General features: G+C 40.6%; 2 protein-coding genes across 14 annotated transcripts in view; both read left to right on the forward strand.

Moving 5' to 3' along the window:
• The window catches only part of FHOD3 (formin homology 2 domain containing 3), a 1052879-nt gene that overhangs the window by 840879 nt on the left and 194357 nt on the right, over positions 1-17643 (forward strand). The gene's annotated exons all lie outside the window — the stretch shown is intronic.
• RPRD1A (regulation of nuclear pre-mRNA domain containing 1A) overlaps positions 1-17643 on the forward strand; it is a 65065-nt gene that overhangs the window by 22694 nt on the left and 24728 nt on the right. Inside the window, exon 7 of one of the 4 annotated variants that reach the window (XM_032764072.2) lies at positions 3282-3376. The exons of 2 other annotated variants lie outside the window; for them this stretch is intronic. In XM_032764072.2, the coding sequence (XP_032619963.1) occupies positions 3282-3338 (57 nt within the window). In that variant the 3' untranslated portion in view covers positions 3339-3376. Of the gene's footprint in view, positions 1-3281; positions 3377-17643 lie in introns of those variants that run through there. One more of the 4 variants, XM_032764073.2, reaches the window with a different exon arrangement.

Genomic DNA, 17643 nt, shown 5'->3' on the forward strand with positions numbered 1-17643 from the left:
TGAGTTAGCTGATTGTGTGATCGACATCCAAGTATTGCTGCAAGCGCTCATCCCAGAGTTACCTTTGTTGGGCTGACCAAAAACTCACATTCAGTCCAGCAAATTAACATGAAAGGTTACAAAGCACAAGTCTTAAAGTGCTTCAGAATCTAGCACAGCTGTCATAACTTCCAATGTTACCTCCTTTGACACAAGGTCCAATAAGATTGGCCATACAGTTTTTCTTCAGCACCACCCATGAAGCCAAGTACCCACCTTAGAATCCAGAATGAGTTGAGGTTTTGACATAGAGGATATGCATACATCTTTAAAAGTGCTCCATGCTTTCTCTCAGTGCAAGTCAAGGTCTGCAGCTGGAGAGGCCATTCAACTCCAAAAATTAACTCTGTCCTAGACTTCTGCCTTTGACTTGTCTGTGACTTGTATGTGACTTACTTAGGCCTTCTGTTACTCAGTCCCTTAAAAATGGGGGTGGATGAGTCAGACCCGTGGTCCTGTCCACAACTGGGCTTGTCCAGCCTGATGAATCTTTTGGGATTTGACTTTGGCTTTTAGTGATGTATGACGCATAATTTCTGGCCATCTCAAACTTTGTCTCGAAGGCTAGCCTACTTGAAAGTTCCAGTGGTCTAGCAGCAGTTGGTTCCTTGGTATCTGTGCCCCATATATTAAGACACTTGATGTTCTTGCTATCTGGGAATGATTCTGTCTCAGCTAGAAGTGGTCACTGTGCATCTGATGAATGTTTATGCGCATATAGCAAGAGATGCATAAAATACTGTGTGTCCAATTTTTTTATACTGGACAGTGTTTCCAATTCACTGCTGTCTTGTAGGTTGTTGTCACACCAGCATGAATTTATGAAAATACCTAACCATTGCAACAATATATCCAAGAAGATGAGAGTAAATACTTTTGCCTGTTTGGATGATTCACTTATGTCACGTGGAAGAAATGAAAGAATTGGGCTGCAAGTCCCAGCTTGGCTTTAAGGGACCATTGGGAGCAAATGGTCCCTGTTTGACAGAGCTTGTATTGGTTTGCAGTGTTTTGGACTTGTGTGGCAGGGGAAGGCTTTAACAAAAGACTTCAGTTATCAAGAACCAAGCTGGAAATCTCAGCCCTTATGGTGCCAATAGTATTCATGATATCCATGGCACACTTTAACCTGAGAACCTCAGTATATGTTCAAGGATCAGTGAGCAAAAAAACCCTCTTCATCCTAATCTGAGGACAAACACCCATCATGCTGCTGTTGATTTGGTGGGGTCCTAAGACACACTTCCCACATGACTACTTTCTGGTGTGGAAGAGCACTACTGCAATTAGGCCATGCTGCTATATACTAGACGCTAGTGATGGAGCCATTAACCAGAGAGTCATGAAGTTCTTTCGTGTGGACACCCCAGAAAGACTCACCACACCCTTTAAATAGTCAGTGGTTTTTGCACCAGAAAATGCATTGGTACTACAGTTGTGCATAAATATCTTTTGTTTTGTTGGGAAATATCTTGGCTACCAAAAGGAATGGGAAGAAGCATACAAAGGTCTTGACCAAACTCAACAGATGGTACATCTTGCCGCATTTGGTTTCACAGAACCAGGGAATTTCTGCATTCCAATCTAAGGTCTCATTCTGTTGTTACAGCTCCTGACAAAGTAAAGCTTGGGTAGCTGTGTTAAGTCCTTGTAATTGCTCATGAGTCTGTCTGAGCCTTTAACTTTAAATGCCAATGATATTTGGTTTGGTGTGAACAAGTTTGCCAGGATCTTCTGCCTGGTCTCATGCAAAATATCTTCTCTAATTATAGACTGAGTCTGCAAGTTTATACACTGTTCTGTTTTTCTTTACACTCATGTAAAAGGTAGCCCACCTTTTGTTCAGTTGCTATAGTAGTCTGTTTCTTGATAAATTGCTATTAAAAATCTCTGGTTTCACAAGATGTTCAGTTTGTAAAGACTTTGAGCCACTGACTGTATATAAACTCAAACTTCTTACAGAAAAAATTATAGACCAAGGTGTTTTTTTTTTTTTTTTAATAACAGTCTAAAGTTACTCCTATGTCCTCATTCAGACACTTAAAGAAGAGGCCTGAGTTTCAGAAAGGATCATCACCCAACATCTGTTGATTTCAATGGAGCTCCTGGATGCTAAACAATCCTTAAAATAATCAAGCAACATGTTTAAGTGCCTGAGTATACATTTACATGATAGATCAAGATGTTTTCAAGAGAACTTGTGCATATGACTAGCTGACTGAATTTCTTGTTGTTTCTCAGATGCCAAGGTATAGTTAGAATATGCATGTTATCTGTAGTCCGCTTCCAATCAGTTCTTGTCAAAGAGCTTTGTAATGCAGCTGCACAGAGCTTCTGCATGTGCGTATAAATCACTGTTGCTTGGACTCAGCTTTGCGTCTTGAGGTTTGGATTTGTCATAACTGTCTAAAAGGACTTGTTTCCAAGCTTATAGGTTCTCAGGTAAGTATGTATATTTGAGATGTTTCTAGAACTGAGTTTATTTGGATTTTACCCTTCAAACTTAAGGTTTTTTTGGCATTGTCACCATTGTGAGGCTTTGAAATTTGACAGCTGTATTTTGCTTTTTGTAGCCAGATATTGCTACTGCGCAGTCTTTTGATTAAAAATCCTGAAGCTTATGTTCTTTAGAAGGAGATGATTTGTAAAATATAAAGTGAAAACTTACCTCTCGCTTACAGAAAGTACATTTATAACATCACCTTCCTTGCAGAGTTTTGGGGTGTTATGTTTTATATAATTTCTGCCTGGTTTCTTGCAAAATAATTTGACATGTAAAAAGAGTAAGGGGCTATATTCTCAGCAGAAACGGATGCATGCCATCTGCTGCTGAAGTGGTTTGATAGCATTAGAATTTGAAAGTCTGGGGCATTCCTGCTAGCCATAAACTGGAGGATAGGTTTAAATGTATGGATCTTTTATGTTTTGAAAAGAGTTACAGGTAAGTTTCTTTCACTTAAGAACAATATAGCCTTGTTTTGCATGAGTATATCTATCTTTTCTAAATAATGGGATTTATAATGAGTATTTCTCTAACTTAACAGCTTGTTAAAATCAAGGTATAGTATGCATCAAAATTAAAACTTGATAAATGAATTTTGACAACTGGTAAGTTTATATTGGTCATATGTATTTGTATCAAAAGCTAACCCAGTTGTTTGTTAAGGTGACTGTCATAACACCACTATAGGTAAGTAGTGTTGTTTATAGCTTTAAGTATGATTTCTTTAACATCTATCTAGCTTCTGTTGCAGGTGGTGGACATGGACGTATCTTCTAGTGATGTCACCATCCATTAGTACACACATCCTGCTAAAAATAAATATCAAAATCAAAATCCTGTATTGTCTCTTGTTTTTGAAAATTGAAAAGATATTACTTTAGTAACTGCCTATTTCAAAATGTGCTCTTTGCTTTTTCACTGATACTTTCCATCGTTTCACAAACCACAACCTGTCTTTTATACCTGAAGCAGAAAATAAGTGTGTGTTCTCCCTGGAGATTAGCAGCTGCAAATTTTAATCTGCTAGAATGAAATATGCAGCAGCTATGCAGCTAGCATTCAAGCATTTTCAATAAATTCAACATCTTGAAGCCCTTGGTCTTCTTAAAAACACTTAAAATGTGGAACCCTTAACCAGAGAAGTCAACAGTTTGACTTATAGTGAAGTTGTAATTTCAACAAAAAAGCTGTGTAAGTAATGCCATTATTATTTTTTACTGCCAGTAACTCGGTGGGCGTGTTAGGTTACATCCCAATGGGATGTGATACAACTTGCAGAATGTGTCCTTCACATGTACAATAGCGAATTTTTCCCCTTGTCTTCTCCACTTATCTTTTACACTTGGTGTTTTGATAGCATAGACATCATGTATTTCAAGGCCCTATTCTGTATTCCCCTTAAAACAAACACACTTTCTTTCCCTTCCTCTTCTGCCAGAAGTCATTTTGCAGAACATTCCGAAAACTAGTGACTACTGCTACTTATTTTTCCCCAAGAAACTTTTATCTTCGGTTAATCTGTTGACTCACAGTCAGTGCAGCTTGAGCTGAATCATATTTTCTGGTTGCACATAGTATAAAATTATACACAAGTTGTATATAACTTTTTAGTAGTATGGTCTATTTCTAGAAAATCTGTAAAACAGTGTTTTATCAGATGGATATTAGGGTTGCTGGCATGGCCGGCTTTAGCAATTTCGCTGCCCCAAGCATGGTGGCACGCCGCGGGGGGTGTTCTGCTGCTCGCCGGTCCCGCGGGTCCGGTGGGCCTGCCGCAGGCGTTCCTGCAGACAGGCCTGCGGCAGCTCCACCAGACCTGTCTGCCACCCTCCCAGCAACTGGCAGAGCGCCCCCTGCAGCGTGCCGCCCCAAGCACGCTCTTGGCGTGCTGTGGCCTGGAGCCGGCCCTGGTTGCTGCAAATAAATCCATGGTGAAGGCTGTGGGTGACAGAAATGAAAAGGCTTGACAAAAACAAAAAATAACAATCTTCATTGCCCAAACTTACAAACCACTGCATTCCGATGTTTGTGGAGTAAATCTCTCTCCTAAATTTTACTTCAGGACTGCTCTGAATATCTTTTCGTTTGGTATGTTAATGAGAAACCCTGATATTGCTAGTAGTCCTTGCGTGCTAAATGCTCCAGTTTCATTAACTTATCACAGCATCAGTGTTACCTCTTTGAATTTGGGAAGGCGAACAGAATGTTCCCACTTTCTAATAATTGAGGAATAAATAAAATAAAAGTTAAAATGGCCTTTGGCTTTTTCATAAATCCTGTAACAGCCCTTTTTAGCTTGTACCTCTTTTAAAAAAAAAAAAAGTCACTCCCCTGAACCTTAAGATTAGTTTAGTATTCTGTCATTGCCTTGCTCCATGAGAATATGGGCTTGTAAGAGGTGCACATTTGTTTTATCAGGGGGCCTTGTGTAAGGAAGATGTCTAAAGTGATTACCCTTAAGCATATGAGTAGCTTGGAACATCATGCCCTATATAGACAGCCCTGTGTACACTACATAATTGCCAGAGTCATGAAACAGTTCATAGTGTGTTTTTTACTCCTTCAGATAATTTAGTTGTGCCATATGGCATGAATGGTGCATAACTCTTCTGAAAACACTTGTTGAAAAACCTAGTTTCAACAATTGTTTTTGAGTATTAGCTGATATGTTTTCAAGAACTGGTCACAAACTACTTCCAAGACACTGCCTATCCTGTAGTGTAGACAGAGCTGTTGCGCTATTAGATGTGTGCGCAGTAGTGTAAGCCTCTGAACTCAACTGTTCTCTTTCACATGGGCAAATTTGTGTGTAAACTGATAAATAGCTGAAACTACAGCATGTGGTTAAGATTGATTTGCAAATTGAACCTTAAGTGTGACCCATAGAAGGTTGAACTAGTGCACTGTAATGTTACTAGCAAATCAGTTGTTTGAGAAGACACTTTTTCTTTCATTAGAAGGTCATCATCTTTTCTAGCTATTTTTACTAATTCAGGAATGCCATGACTTTTCTCACCTCCACATATGAATCTTTACAAGCTAGCATAGTATTGCTTGGTTGCCTGGAGTTGAGGTGTGTGGTGCAGGGCCTGGAAAGGTTTTTCTTTTTTGCCTGTTCCCACAGACTACAAAATATGATTGACAACACTGAGATCCCAGTAGAGAATATTGGGAGATGAAAGAGAAATCAAGAGCATTAAATGTGAAAGTTCTAGGTAGTCAGTGAATACATAATAGCAATAGTAGTTCTTTTTTTAACACATTGATGCTCAAATAGTTATAGATCATAGATTAAACACATTACCAACAATGGGGATTGTTGTGTAAATAGGCATTTCCTTCTCTAAAATAAGTATTTCAATTAGTTCTCCACATCTTGTTTATGGATCTCAAGCTTCTAGTTCATAGTAGCCTTTGAGTTTTCTTTAGTGTTTGGTTTAAAAAGAACTTTCTTGTAAAAAAACGAAAAAGGAAAAAAAAAAAAAAGCAGTTATATGTGGCCCATGAAGAGGCATAATATGACTTCATAATCTGTTCCTCCCTTGCTAATTGACAGTGATTAGCTCTGTAATCCTTGAACTGCTTAAGTAAGAAAGTGAATTTTGAATAGTCTACTGTTTTTAAAGATGTTATTTCAAATCAAGACTCAAATCACTAAATTTAAAGTTTTTTTTTTCCTATTTGAGAAGCATGACTTTTGGGGAGTTTCCTGATTTTTAACCACTTCCATCTAGTTGAGGTTTCTATTCAAGTTGCTCTTCTCTGGCATTAGACAAGATTTTATGTTCAGGGCCAACTGAGTGTTCCTCATTTTATAGGTTCTGATTATATTCATAAAATATCTCTGCACAAGCACTTCTGTTTTTAATCCTGATCTGTCTCATGGTCAGGTATGTCTATTGCCTTGACTTCTATGCCTTTTAGAAGCTCTTAGTAAATAATTTGAGATCAGCTTGTCTGTAAACAACACTTCTCTACCCAAAAGGATGTTCTTCACTGTCTCATTCATTTGGATGTTAGGGGGAAGCAGCAAAACATCTAAAAGCACTTCAGGGTTTGTAGAATCAATGAAATTGTGCCACCTTTTGGAAGAGAGGCATCAATAAGCAATCTGCACTAGCATATCACTAGTCAGACCATTTCTGGTGCAGAACTTTCCTAGCTCCAATTTGTGTGGGTTTGAAATAAGATTATTATAAAAGTGACACTAAAAATCTTCTCATTAAGGTGGCTAGGAGTACTTCCCTTATATACAGAATAACTCCCTGTTCTACAGAAGTCACTTACATTCAGACTTTTTTGTAAATGTGAACTCGATATAATACTTGTCCAGTGTTTCTATGAACTGTAGCGGTTCTGGGATCAAACGTATTTCATTTCTGTTGTGTGAGCAACAATCGTAGCTACACAGCTAGTGTCTCTGCCTTGTCGATAGGACAGATTTTTATCTTTTGGGGGTTGGTTGGTAAACTACAAGACCTGGAACATATACTGGGCACAGACATAGCTCAGTCATTTTATCACTTGTCTGACCATGTATACACTTGAAATAGGCCAGGGATTCATGTGTTCAGGGCCTCCAACTTGAACTACTGAAATCTTCTCTACCTGCGTCTGGATACAAAATTTGTGAAGAAATTCTGTAATGAGAGAGACCTGTCTGCTGAGCTAAAAAGAGAATATATGCTGGCCTTTTTTCCACTACAGGGAGTCTTTTAGTTCTTTAAAAGTGAATTGTCCCTTTTCTTGCGCTCCTTTATGGTAATGGCTGGATTTAATTATTTTAAATTAATTCTACCTTTTTCACTGGCAAAATCAGGTCTTTAATTTAAACCTCTTCCTTGGAAGACTTCAGTATTTTTTTGATGGACTAGACTGAAACTAGGCTTTCAGTTCTCCAAATCTTAGAGAAGGATGATCCAGTGGTTAGAGCATTGGCCTGGGACACAGGAGACCCAGGTTTAATTCTGTGATCTACTTGTGACCTTGGGCAAACAACTGAAGTTCTCTGCCTCGGTTCCCCATCTGTAACATCGAGATAATAGTGCTTCTCTGTTCACTGGGTTGTTGAGGATAAATAGGTTATATATTACACTTCCATTTACAGCTCATAAAGGGTTAATCAGTTGTTAGAATCCAACAGCAATATGTTTCTTAACATGACTTATAACTGTCTATACCACTTTTGCTTCATGTCTGTAACATGCTTATAAAATCTATTAATCATTTATTTATCCTTTATAAACAACATATAAATTTAACCTTGGCACAGGTATGAAGTATAATCAATAAGCATATTAAAATGACTTGAGTTCCTCAGATACTATGATAATGTGGGCCATCAGTATATAAAACCCTCAATTGAAAACACATTAGACTAGGCATTTGCCTTTTGTGATTTGCCCATTCCAGACCATCAGCAAAAATAAGATCTGATATTTCTAATATTTAAGTAGTAAAAATGAAGCCAGCTTTAGAATGGAAGGATGGGCTGGGGCGTAAAACACAGGACTTGAATATACAGAGACATGGGTTTAAATCCTGGCTTTAGTACAGTCATACATTGAGAGCTCTGGCAAGTCATTGTGCTGTCTGAGGGTATGTCTAAACTGCAGTCAAGGGGCATGATTTGAAGCTGAGTAGACAAGACTTAAGCTAGCTTTAATAACAGGCTGGCATGGGTATTGGAGCAGTGAAACAATGACACTGCTAGCTGCCTGAGTAATTGCTCCAGGTTCTGGATGGATTTGCATCACCTGTGCTGCTGTGGATTCACTGCTCCAGTAGCTGAAATAGCTGGATTAAACCCAGCTCAGGTATGTCTATTCGAACTGTAGTCACACCATAATTGCAATACAGGCATATCATACACCTCATTCTTCTCTCTAAAACAAGGCTACATCTCTACTGTAATTATCATTGGTAAATATTAGAATTCTTAGGTTGAAAGTCAAAAGTATTACCTGAAAGGAGTAGTATAGAGTAATCTCCCCCTCTCTTCCAATTTTATTGCTTTGCAGTTTACATTTTTAAATAAACCTTCTTTAACTGTTTACAAACAATAGTAGAATCAAATTTAGTCACATCTGAACTTTTACATTGTGGTTTGACTATAGCCTTTAGGAAAAGTACCGTAGTATATTTTAAATAGGTTCACATTTTTCCAGTATCTGCACTAGGTTGGGATGCTTGTATTAATTTATATAAAGGTGCCTCAGTACTAAGAAACTAAGTGAGGACAGTAGTCTGTTACATATATCTGAGACCTGCTACTGCTGAGTGGTGAGGCTTTTAAACAGATTATTTCTGGCTGCTGTAAGCCAAAAGCTTGAGATCCTTAAACCAAAGTGAGTGGATCTATCTCATACATCTTCAGAACAACAACATTTTCAGGTATGTAATGTAATGGATTATTTTTGTATATACTTTGAAAACTGAAGTGATGCACCCTGAAAACTTCAGTGACAGCATTTTTTTTTTCTTGGAAGGAGTTAATATACGAGGGCTTCCATTGCTCAGATGCACTGGTTAGTCAAAATACATTGCAATAAGCATATAAACTGGGTTGAGAGACAATGAGAAACTTCAATTTAATGTTCTAATTACAATCTAAAGAGCATAGTTTTAGCTATATAAAATGATTCTGTTACATGCTGTTAAGATCACTATCACTTTGTGTAAACATTTTGCTCATTCATAAAGAAAACACGATTCTGCATCTGATCTGTTTTGGTCATGTCTACTAACTAATAAAAAAAAAATGGCCTTATTTTAGAGGTATTGAGAACCTGCAGCAACTGATGTCAGTGGGAGCCATCTGTGATTACTGCCCTAAACTGAGGCCATGCATTTTTGTAAGTCTTTTTTTGCCTATGCAGAAACAATAATGCTCCTGTTAATACTCACATCCATAGAATTGTTAATCAAGGTCCAATTGCAGTCACTTGTGCAACCTGACTTTAAATGACAACTTCCCCTCACTTTCTCTCCTAATTAAAATCTGTGCTGTGTATTTAGTTACATCTGTGTGGCCGGAAAGGCCATAAAATTTCATAGGTGTAACAGATGGATTCGTTTGAGAATCAGTTGCAAAATGTAATTATTGGTAGTCATGTGCTGCCCTACCTTAATGATATGACATATGAGCTGGAAAGAACACAACTTTGGTTGATGAGCTTATTTCACAGGAGCAGAAATTGAACTATTTTTTTTTTAATGTTCTAAAGACTTTTGGGAAGAGATCAAACCTGATAAACTTCAGTCCAAAAATTGAAAGTTGCCATATGAGAAGTGAAAAGGGAATGAAATGGGAATATCTGCTGCTTTAGTGCTTTACAATAGGAATATTAGTACATGTTTTGATGCGGGCAGAGAGTGTTTTAAACACCTCTCTCCAATTATTGCCTTTTTCTCAAAAGATTATACTGAAAAGTTTTTTCCTGTAACCATACGATTTAGAAACATTTTAAGTAGAACCTCAAGATTCATGCAGAAGTTTTATAGGACCACCAAAAAGGTAATGAATATTGTACGTCTGTGACAGCTCAGTCTGACCCATGCATGTAATTAGACTATTTGTTATTTTGGACACACTGGAATTTTATTGCACCAGAAAACACTGCATATGTCATGTGTGAACTGGATACTTGGAAAGGCTCAGCAGACCTTTGGTCTGACCTGGTACAGCCGTTCTTATGTTCTTATAAATCTACTGGCCCTTCTAATGTCAGTTGAAACTTGATGGGGAAAGGAGATGCTAGAACTTTTTACTTTTGCTTTACCCTCTTTAGCCTTTGTGTCATTGAAAGATATCAGGCAGGTTTGATAACATTTCTCTGCCTCAGCCATCCCATTCAAATGTCTTGTGCACTTGTAGTGTTAATAGGGCATACAGACTATGATTTTCACATAGAAGCTAGATATGTGCATAATTAAACTGTACCAATACATTTCTGAAATGATGCAGGATAACCAAAGTCTTGCTGAGCCCTTTCCCTTCTATCAGGCTTGACAGCCCTCTTGCATTCCCTCTTCTTCCAGTGTCCACCAGTTCCTGGAGGAAGTTGTATTTGTAATCCATATTTAGTCATTTTGACAGTTGTCATACTCGTGCTTCAGCAGACACTTTTTCTTTTAAGAAACTTGATGCAGACTTGTTAAGATTGACAACTTAAATGCACATGCATAAGGAAAAAGAAGAAGCTAATACAGTAACTCCTCACTTAATGTAGTGCCGGTTAACATTGTTTCATTGTTATGTTGCTGATCAATTAGAGAACATGCTCGTTTAAAGTTGCACAGTGCTCCCTTATAAATGATGTTTGGCAACTGCCTTCTTTGTCCACCACTGGCTGGTGGGGGCTTGGAACCAGCATGGACCGGCAGCTCCCCACTCCTTGAAGTTCCCTGTGCAGCAGCTGCCCAGATGGCTGTCAATTGCCGGCAGTTCAGCTGTCCCTCCTGCCACTGCCATATGCTGCTCCTGTCCTCTGCCTTGCTTCTGCTCCTAGGAGCATCCTGTTTGGTGTGTGGGGGCTGGGGGAGGAATGCTAATATCAGGGTGTCCTCCCCTCTGCTCATGCCTCCAGTTGTCCCCCCTCCTGCTCTATGGAGATAGGGAAGACAGGGCTCAGGATGAAGGGAGCTTGGTAGCAGCAGCTGCTGTCTCAGCTTAATCTGTTTAAAATGCAATGTAGTTAAGAGTGCAGTCAGCATACTTAAAGGGGCAATGCGCATCTCTCTCTCCCTCTCTGTCTCTCTACCATGCTGTCTGCCCTCCCTCCATTTGTGCTGCCTTGTAGAGTGAGGCTACATTAACAACCTGTTAATCCTTGAGGGCTCAGCCAAGTGCTAGTTCATCATTCAGCACTAAGGCATTCCCTGGGGAATATTTCAACCTCTGAATCTACCACCTCAACCAAGCTTCACAATCGTCATCACAGTGTACAGTATTAAATTTTCCTGGAACCTAACCACACACACTCTCCGTTTACATTAATTCTTATGGGGAAATTGGATTGGCTTAACATCATTTCTCCTAAAGTTGCATTTTTCAAGAACATAACTACAACGTTAAGTAGAGTTACTGTAGATGAACCTTACGCATGTTGCATAGCATATACAGTAAGTAATACTTAATAGCATGTTACATGTGCAGTTTGGATAAATATTAATGTGAACATTGTCTCCATGTGTTTAAAATTTCAACTTTTAAGATTTGTTAACCTGAATGCAAAATCTAGTTTAATTTAGGTGACAACATAATCTCTGGAATCCAGTGAAAAAATCAAATTACATTTTCTGCTTATAGTCATGTTTTAAAAACCAATTTCTCTTGTTCCACATTACCATGTAGGTGAGGGGAAGTAATGAAGTTGTATCATGAGGAAATGTGATAATTAGTATTATCAAAAAGTAACAAATTTAGCCTTGAACTATCATTAAAAGCAAACTCTGGAGCTAAGGTACTCCCTGCCAAATAGTTAAAATACTGGGACAGCTCTCTCTAATATAACTAGGACCAAAACTATGCAGGATTTGGTAAATCAAAAAACATAACTTTGAATCACATTCAAACAGGTACCTAATACAGGCCATGACATGGCATGTCCTTCACATAGGACATGCCACAAACTAAGCAGGAAGATGCTGTCAGCACTAGTTGAAGTTGTGTGAGAAAAAGATAAGGTAGAGCATTGCAATAATCTAATCAAAGTGACAAATTCATGGAGCAGTGGCACAAGAACTCCAGTGGTGAGAAGATGCAATCCCTTTCCCAGCTACCAGTAAGGAAGATAGAAACTTCTTTCTCCTGGATGTCCTGGTGTCATGAGGAGCCTACCCAAAAAAATGACCTTGTATCCACACTTGAGGGAGCTGATGTAACTTGTCATAGCTGAAGGATGTCTCTCTCCAGCTTGCCACTATGCACTCTGTTTTATCGGGACTGATCTTAAGATCTAGGTCACCAGTACACATGGCATCCTCTAGCTGCAAGGAAAAGCAAACTTAGAAGAATGGGCAATCTAAATATTGGAATGGGTTGCAATGTGGCCCATTGCCTCTACACCTTGAAATGCATCCAAAGGACCAGTGACAAATTAGGAAACAATGGAATCCTAACCCTTTGTGTGTGCTTGGTGCAGATGAATGGCTATTTAATACTAGCAGTTGGGTGGACTGTAGCATTTGAAAGGGAGAATGAGCTACTTGAGTTTAACTCTTCACTATTGCTGCAATGACCTATAGTTGAGTCATCAATACCTTATGGTCTGTGATATGAAAAAGACTGTTGACCTATCCAGCAGTGATCATGGACACCTGAATATTGTCCTAGAAGAGACTTGGTGCAGAATGTATTCAGGATCTACAACTATATCCAGATTGAAAGGAGTTGAAATCCCAAAGCTTTCAGATGGTGCCACAGCAGCCTTAGAGCAACCTTATGCTTCCTCTCCCTCCCCCCGCCGCCCTTAATTAAAAGTCAGATTAGTGCTTAGGCCTATTTCTAAAAATCGTATGTTAGGCTGGCATCTTCTCTTTCCAAACTGAAGTGTTCCCAACAAGACGACTTCCAAAATAACTTCCCAACAGATCTAGACCCTCGGTGAGATCAGCTCAGCTGAAACACAGTCACAGAAGACTTTCTATTCGGTATATAAATCTACCACAGAAATGGAGTTCATTTCAAATACTGTCCTTTCCCCTAGATAGTTCTGTTGGTTGAGACTGGAAATTCTGATAAAGAAAATGTGGCTGAGGGATGTAAAAACAACTCGTCATCTGAAATTCTTTCCTATGGCTAATTGAACTGCATCCTTGGTGCTTTAGTCTTCTGAATTCTCTTGCAGGCTGTGTGTCTACGTCACCTAAGAAAATAGTGGAAATAGAGAGAGAACGTAAGGAGCTATTGTAGTGACAAGTGAGGCGAAAGAGTGGCTGTTCCTTACAAGACATTCACATATGCTGTGATATTCCCTTAGACTCAGTCAAGTTGCCTATTGATTGGGGGTGAACCAATGGAAGAAGTCCTTTGGCTATAAACAATAGCACTGGCCTCTCTCTGGAGGAGTTAATGTGCTAGCCAAAACAAGAGTGTAGTCTTATCTTCACCCTCTCCTGCAGTCCAAAAGTAAGAACTAGAGTGTGTACATCTGCATTTGTTCAGCCAAGAACCACATAAGGCAGCTCCCCTAATTCTGATAGCAATTCAGTCCTGAGTTAGTCTACATTGTATGGTTGTCTGTATGGAAGTTAGTTTCCCACATCATCATCTAGGGAACTCTACTATTACAGCAGATGAGCTTGGGGATCTCAGTCATGGAAAGAAAATCACAATAGGGTGACCTGTGTAGAATCTACTGGGACTTGCGCACTAAGTGGATGTCTTCAACCACACTCCGTTTGGGAATTTGTATATTCCAGGGGTTCTCAAACTTAATTGCACCATGCCCTACTCCATGGGTTGGTGGGCCAAAGCCCAAGCCTCACCACTCTGGGCAGGGGACCTGCAACCTGGGGCCTGCTGCCCGGTGCTGAAGCCCTCGGGCTTTGGCTTAAGCCTTGTGCAGTGAGGCTCAGGGCTTCGGCTGTGGGCCCCAGAAAGTCTAAGCCAGCCTTGGCAACCCCATTCAAAGGAGGTTGCGACCCACTTTGGGGTCCCAACCCACAGTTTGAAAACTACTGGTATATTCTTTTATGGGTGTGTCTATCAAAGATAATTAGACATATCCACCAGTTAAGCCGTCCCCTTGAGAAGAATCTTTGGTACTCTTCCCTACTTTAAAAAAAATAAAATCTAGATCCCTTTAGAGCTCTTGCTCTAGAATTTCAAAGCATGATAACAACCCTAAGGCTATATTTGCAGTAGCAATTTTAATCTTCACTGGTGCTAGCAGTGTGGGAGTGGAGAGAGGGAATGTTAGTGTGCAATGCCTGCAGGCATTTGTACAATTGTGACATCTAATCTCGCTCAGAAATGGTTTAGATAGCATGGTGGTGAAGTCATGGTGCTATACTTCCACCACTGGTAGCACCTCTAGAACTGTAGTTACTGGAGAGTCCCCTAAAATTGCTAGCCCAGAGAGCTCAACATGTTGAGCTTCTCTCTAGCTGTTCGTGGTTTTTGTTCAACTTTACCACCTCCTTGCATCTTCCTTGTGACAGAGGAGTTCTTAATGCTCACTGTGAAAACAAACTCCTAAAAGTTGAACAGGATTTGGACTCTAATGGTATGTGATATTAATACAAAAGTAACTATACCTTTTTTCCCTTTGTGATGTAATCACCTGAGATGTCTGAGGCATAAAATACTTTATACACACAGCTCCTTTCTAGTACTAATTCTAATGAAAAAATGGAAGCAAGCTATAGTCCATAAGTTATTTCACAGCAATGGGAGCTTTCATTAATCTTTCTAGGTTTCGTTCCTATCATAGGCAGAAATAGTGTCCCCTTTTCTGATCAACAAGCTCCTCTTGTGCAGTTCCTTCAGTAATGTCAAATTCCATTGTTTGATAGTTTAGATTTGCTGCCCATGTGTGTGAAATCGGTCATTTGCTGAACTGTGTTTAGCTTGTCTACATGGCAAAGAAAATCTTAATGGCTTGATTTTTTCCTGATTTATATTCAATTAAAAAAATGTAATTGCTGGAAGTGAACGATTTGTAGGCTAGGTCCCAGCAACCAACTAGTGCTATTCTTTCTTTTTATGAGAATGAATGACTGGGAAGAAAAACAAGCTGCAGCTTTTTTTAACTAGTAAACTTAGCATAACATCAGTCCCTGGCCAGATATACTGTTTGGGTGCTTCCTGTGGATCAGAATAGCCCACCTTCACAAGCCCTATTGTCCCTAAATAGTTGCCACATCTGGCCCCAAGCCGCTATCCTTAATCACAGATTACTACCCTCAGTAACATCATCAATTTTTGTGTTGAGAAATTGAATGTTGGGGGCAAGTCCCCACCCATTTGGGCTTGTCTGCTGCTTTGCTGAAGTTAATTTGAGGGTGGAGAGATGAGAAATTGCCACTTTCCTTCTAAATCTGTAGCTGAATTTGGAGTGAGGTAACTGCTGCTAGGAGAGCAGAAAACCTCTTTTTTATATTTAGAAAAAGGCCCAAACTATTTGAAGTGACTCCAATGAGACCAAGATTAGATTTAGGCCTAAATGCCTAATACACAAAATTAATTGTAAGCTTTAGCCACCCTAAACACCATAGAAAATTGTTTTCTGTAACTATCCAGTGAAATGTACATGGATTTTGGGCTGCTTGGTTCCAGGCTGATAGCTAAACCATGGCTTGAGGGCTTTGTTGCCCCAAGGCTTGGTGTGGGTAGTGGAATTTAAATGGGGCACTAGCTGCTTTAGGTTGCAGATATGTTGCAGGAGAAAGGGTAGAATTCTCAAGAGCACCTAACCCCATTTTCAAAAGTGATTTAGCTACTGTTGAGCCTAAGTTCCATTGACTTTTAGTGAAACTTTGGTTCCTAAGGGCTAGATCTTAGGCATTGCAATGGCTAACTTCTAGGGCCCTGCCACCTAGTTGGATTCTTACCCCTGAGTTAGGAACTCAGGCTCACTGTATGATGTCTGGAGAGCATTAGACGCCTCCGAGATCCTCAGAAGCCAGCAAGCTGAGTGGGAAACCACCTAAGATGACCAGGAGCAAAAAGTAGGGGAAAGAGGAGGGCTTATGACCTAGACCTTCAAAGGTATTTAGGTCCCTAACTCCCCTTGATCTAGGCCTTAAGTGCCTACCCTGCTTGGGGCTCTCAGCTGTAAACCGTCATTTGGAGTTAGATTTGACTTAATTCAGGCACTTTTCTGGCTTGATTGCTAGGGCATTCACATGACGTGGGAGACCCAGGTTCGATTCCCAATTTGAACCTGAGTCTGTCACAGAAGAAGTAAATGCCCTAAGTGAGCACTGGGCTGCAGTATTATGGTCTCTCTGACCCATGAATATTTTAATTATTTATACAAAGTAGAACAGCTTCAACAGGAGAGATTGAGAGACCCACCCCAGGTTATGCACTAGCTCAGGGGTGGGGAAACTTTTTGGCCGAAGGGCCACATCTGAGTGGGAAAATAGCATGTAAGGCCATGACTGTAGGCAGGGGCAGGGGGTTGGAGTGTGGGAGGCGGTGTGGTGTGCAGGAAGGGGCTCAGGGCAAGGGGTTGGAGTGAAGGAGGGGTGCAGGGTGTACAAGGGGGCTCAGGGAGGAGGGTAGGGGTGCAGCAGAGGGCTCAGGGCAGGGAGTTGGGGGTGCAGGAGCGGTTCCAGGTGCAGGCTCTAGCCCAGTGCCACTTAATCTGGAGCGGCTCCGGGGTGGCAGTGGCACACATCGGGGCCAGGACAGGCTCCCTGTCTTCCTGCCTGCCCTGGCCTGGCACTGGTGCTCCTCCCTGTGGCCCCTGGGGACAAGGGGGCGGAGGGCTGCGCACGCTGCCCTCGCCTGTGGGTACCTCCACCGAAGCTCCCATTGGCCGCAGGTCCCTGTTCCCAACCAATGTGAGCTGTGGGGGGCAGTGCTTGCAGGCCGTTTACATTAATTCTTATGGGGAAATTGGATTGGCTTAACATCATTTCTCCTAAAGTTGNGGGCCACAGGGATGTGATGCCAGCCGCTTCTGGGAGCAGCATGGGACCTGCATTGCCACGGGGGTGGCAATCCTGCAGGCTGGATGCAGCCTGCGGGCTGTAGTTTGCCTACCCCCCTGAAATAGCCCAATGCTTAGGGCACTCATCCAGGAAGTGGGAAACCTGGCTTCAAGTCCCTGCTCCAAAGTGGGAATTCACTCTGAGTCTCCCACAGTTTAAAGGAAGGTCAAAACTGTTGGGCTACTGGATATTCTGGGCCATTCCCTCTTGTGCAAGGCATCATCCAGTAGTTGTAATGTAAGAGCATGTCTATGCTTCCAACTTTTGTTGACAAAACTTATGTCAACACCCACAAGTTGACAAAACAAAAATCGCCAAAGGGTGTTCACACTTGCTCCCTCTGTTGACAGATCTTGTCCGCATTGGGGACACCATCATTGACAGGGTGAGCAATGCATCTTGGGTCTGTATCCCACAGTGCAGAGTTATGGGAAGGA

Source organism: Chelonoidis abingdonii, chromosome 2, assembly GCF_003597395.2.
Source record: "Chelonoidis abingdonii isolate Lonesome George chromosome 2, CheloAbing_2.0, whole genome shotgun sequence".
Taxonomy (NCBI): Eukaryota; Metazoa; Chordata; order Testudines; family Testudinidae; genus Chelonoidis; species Chelonoidis abingdonii.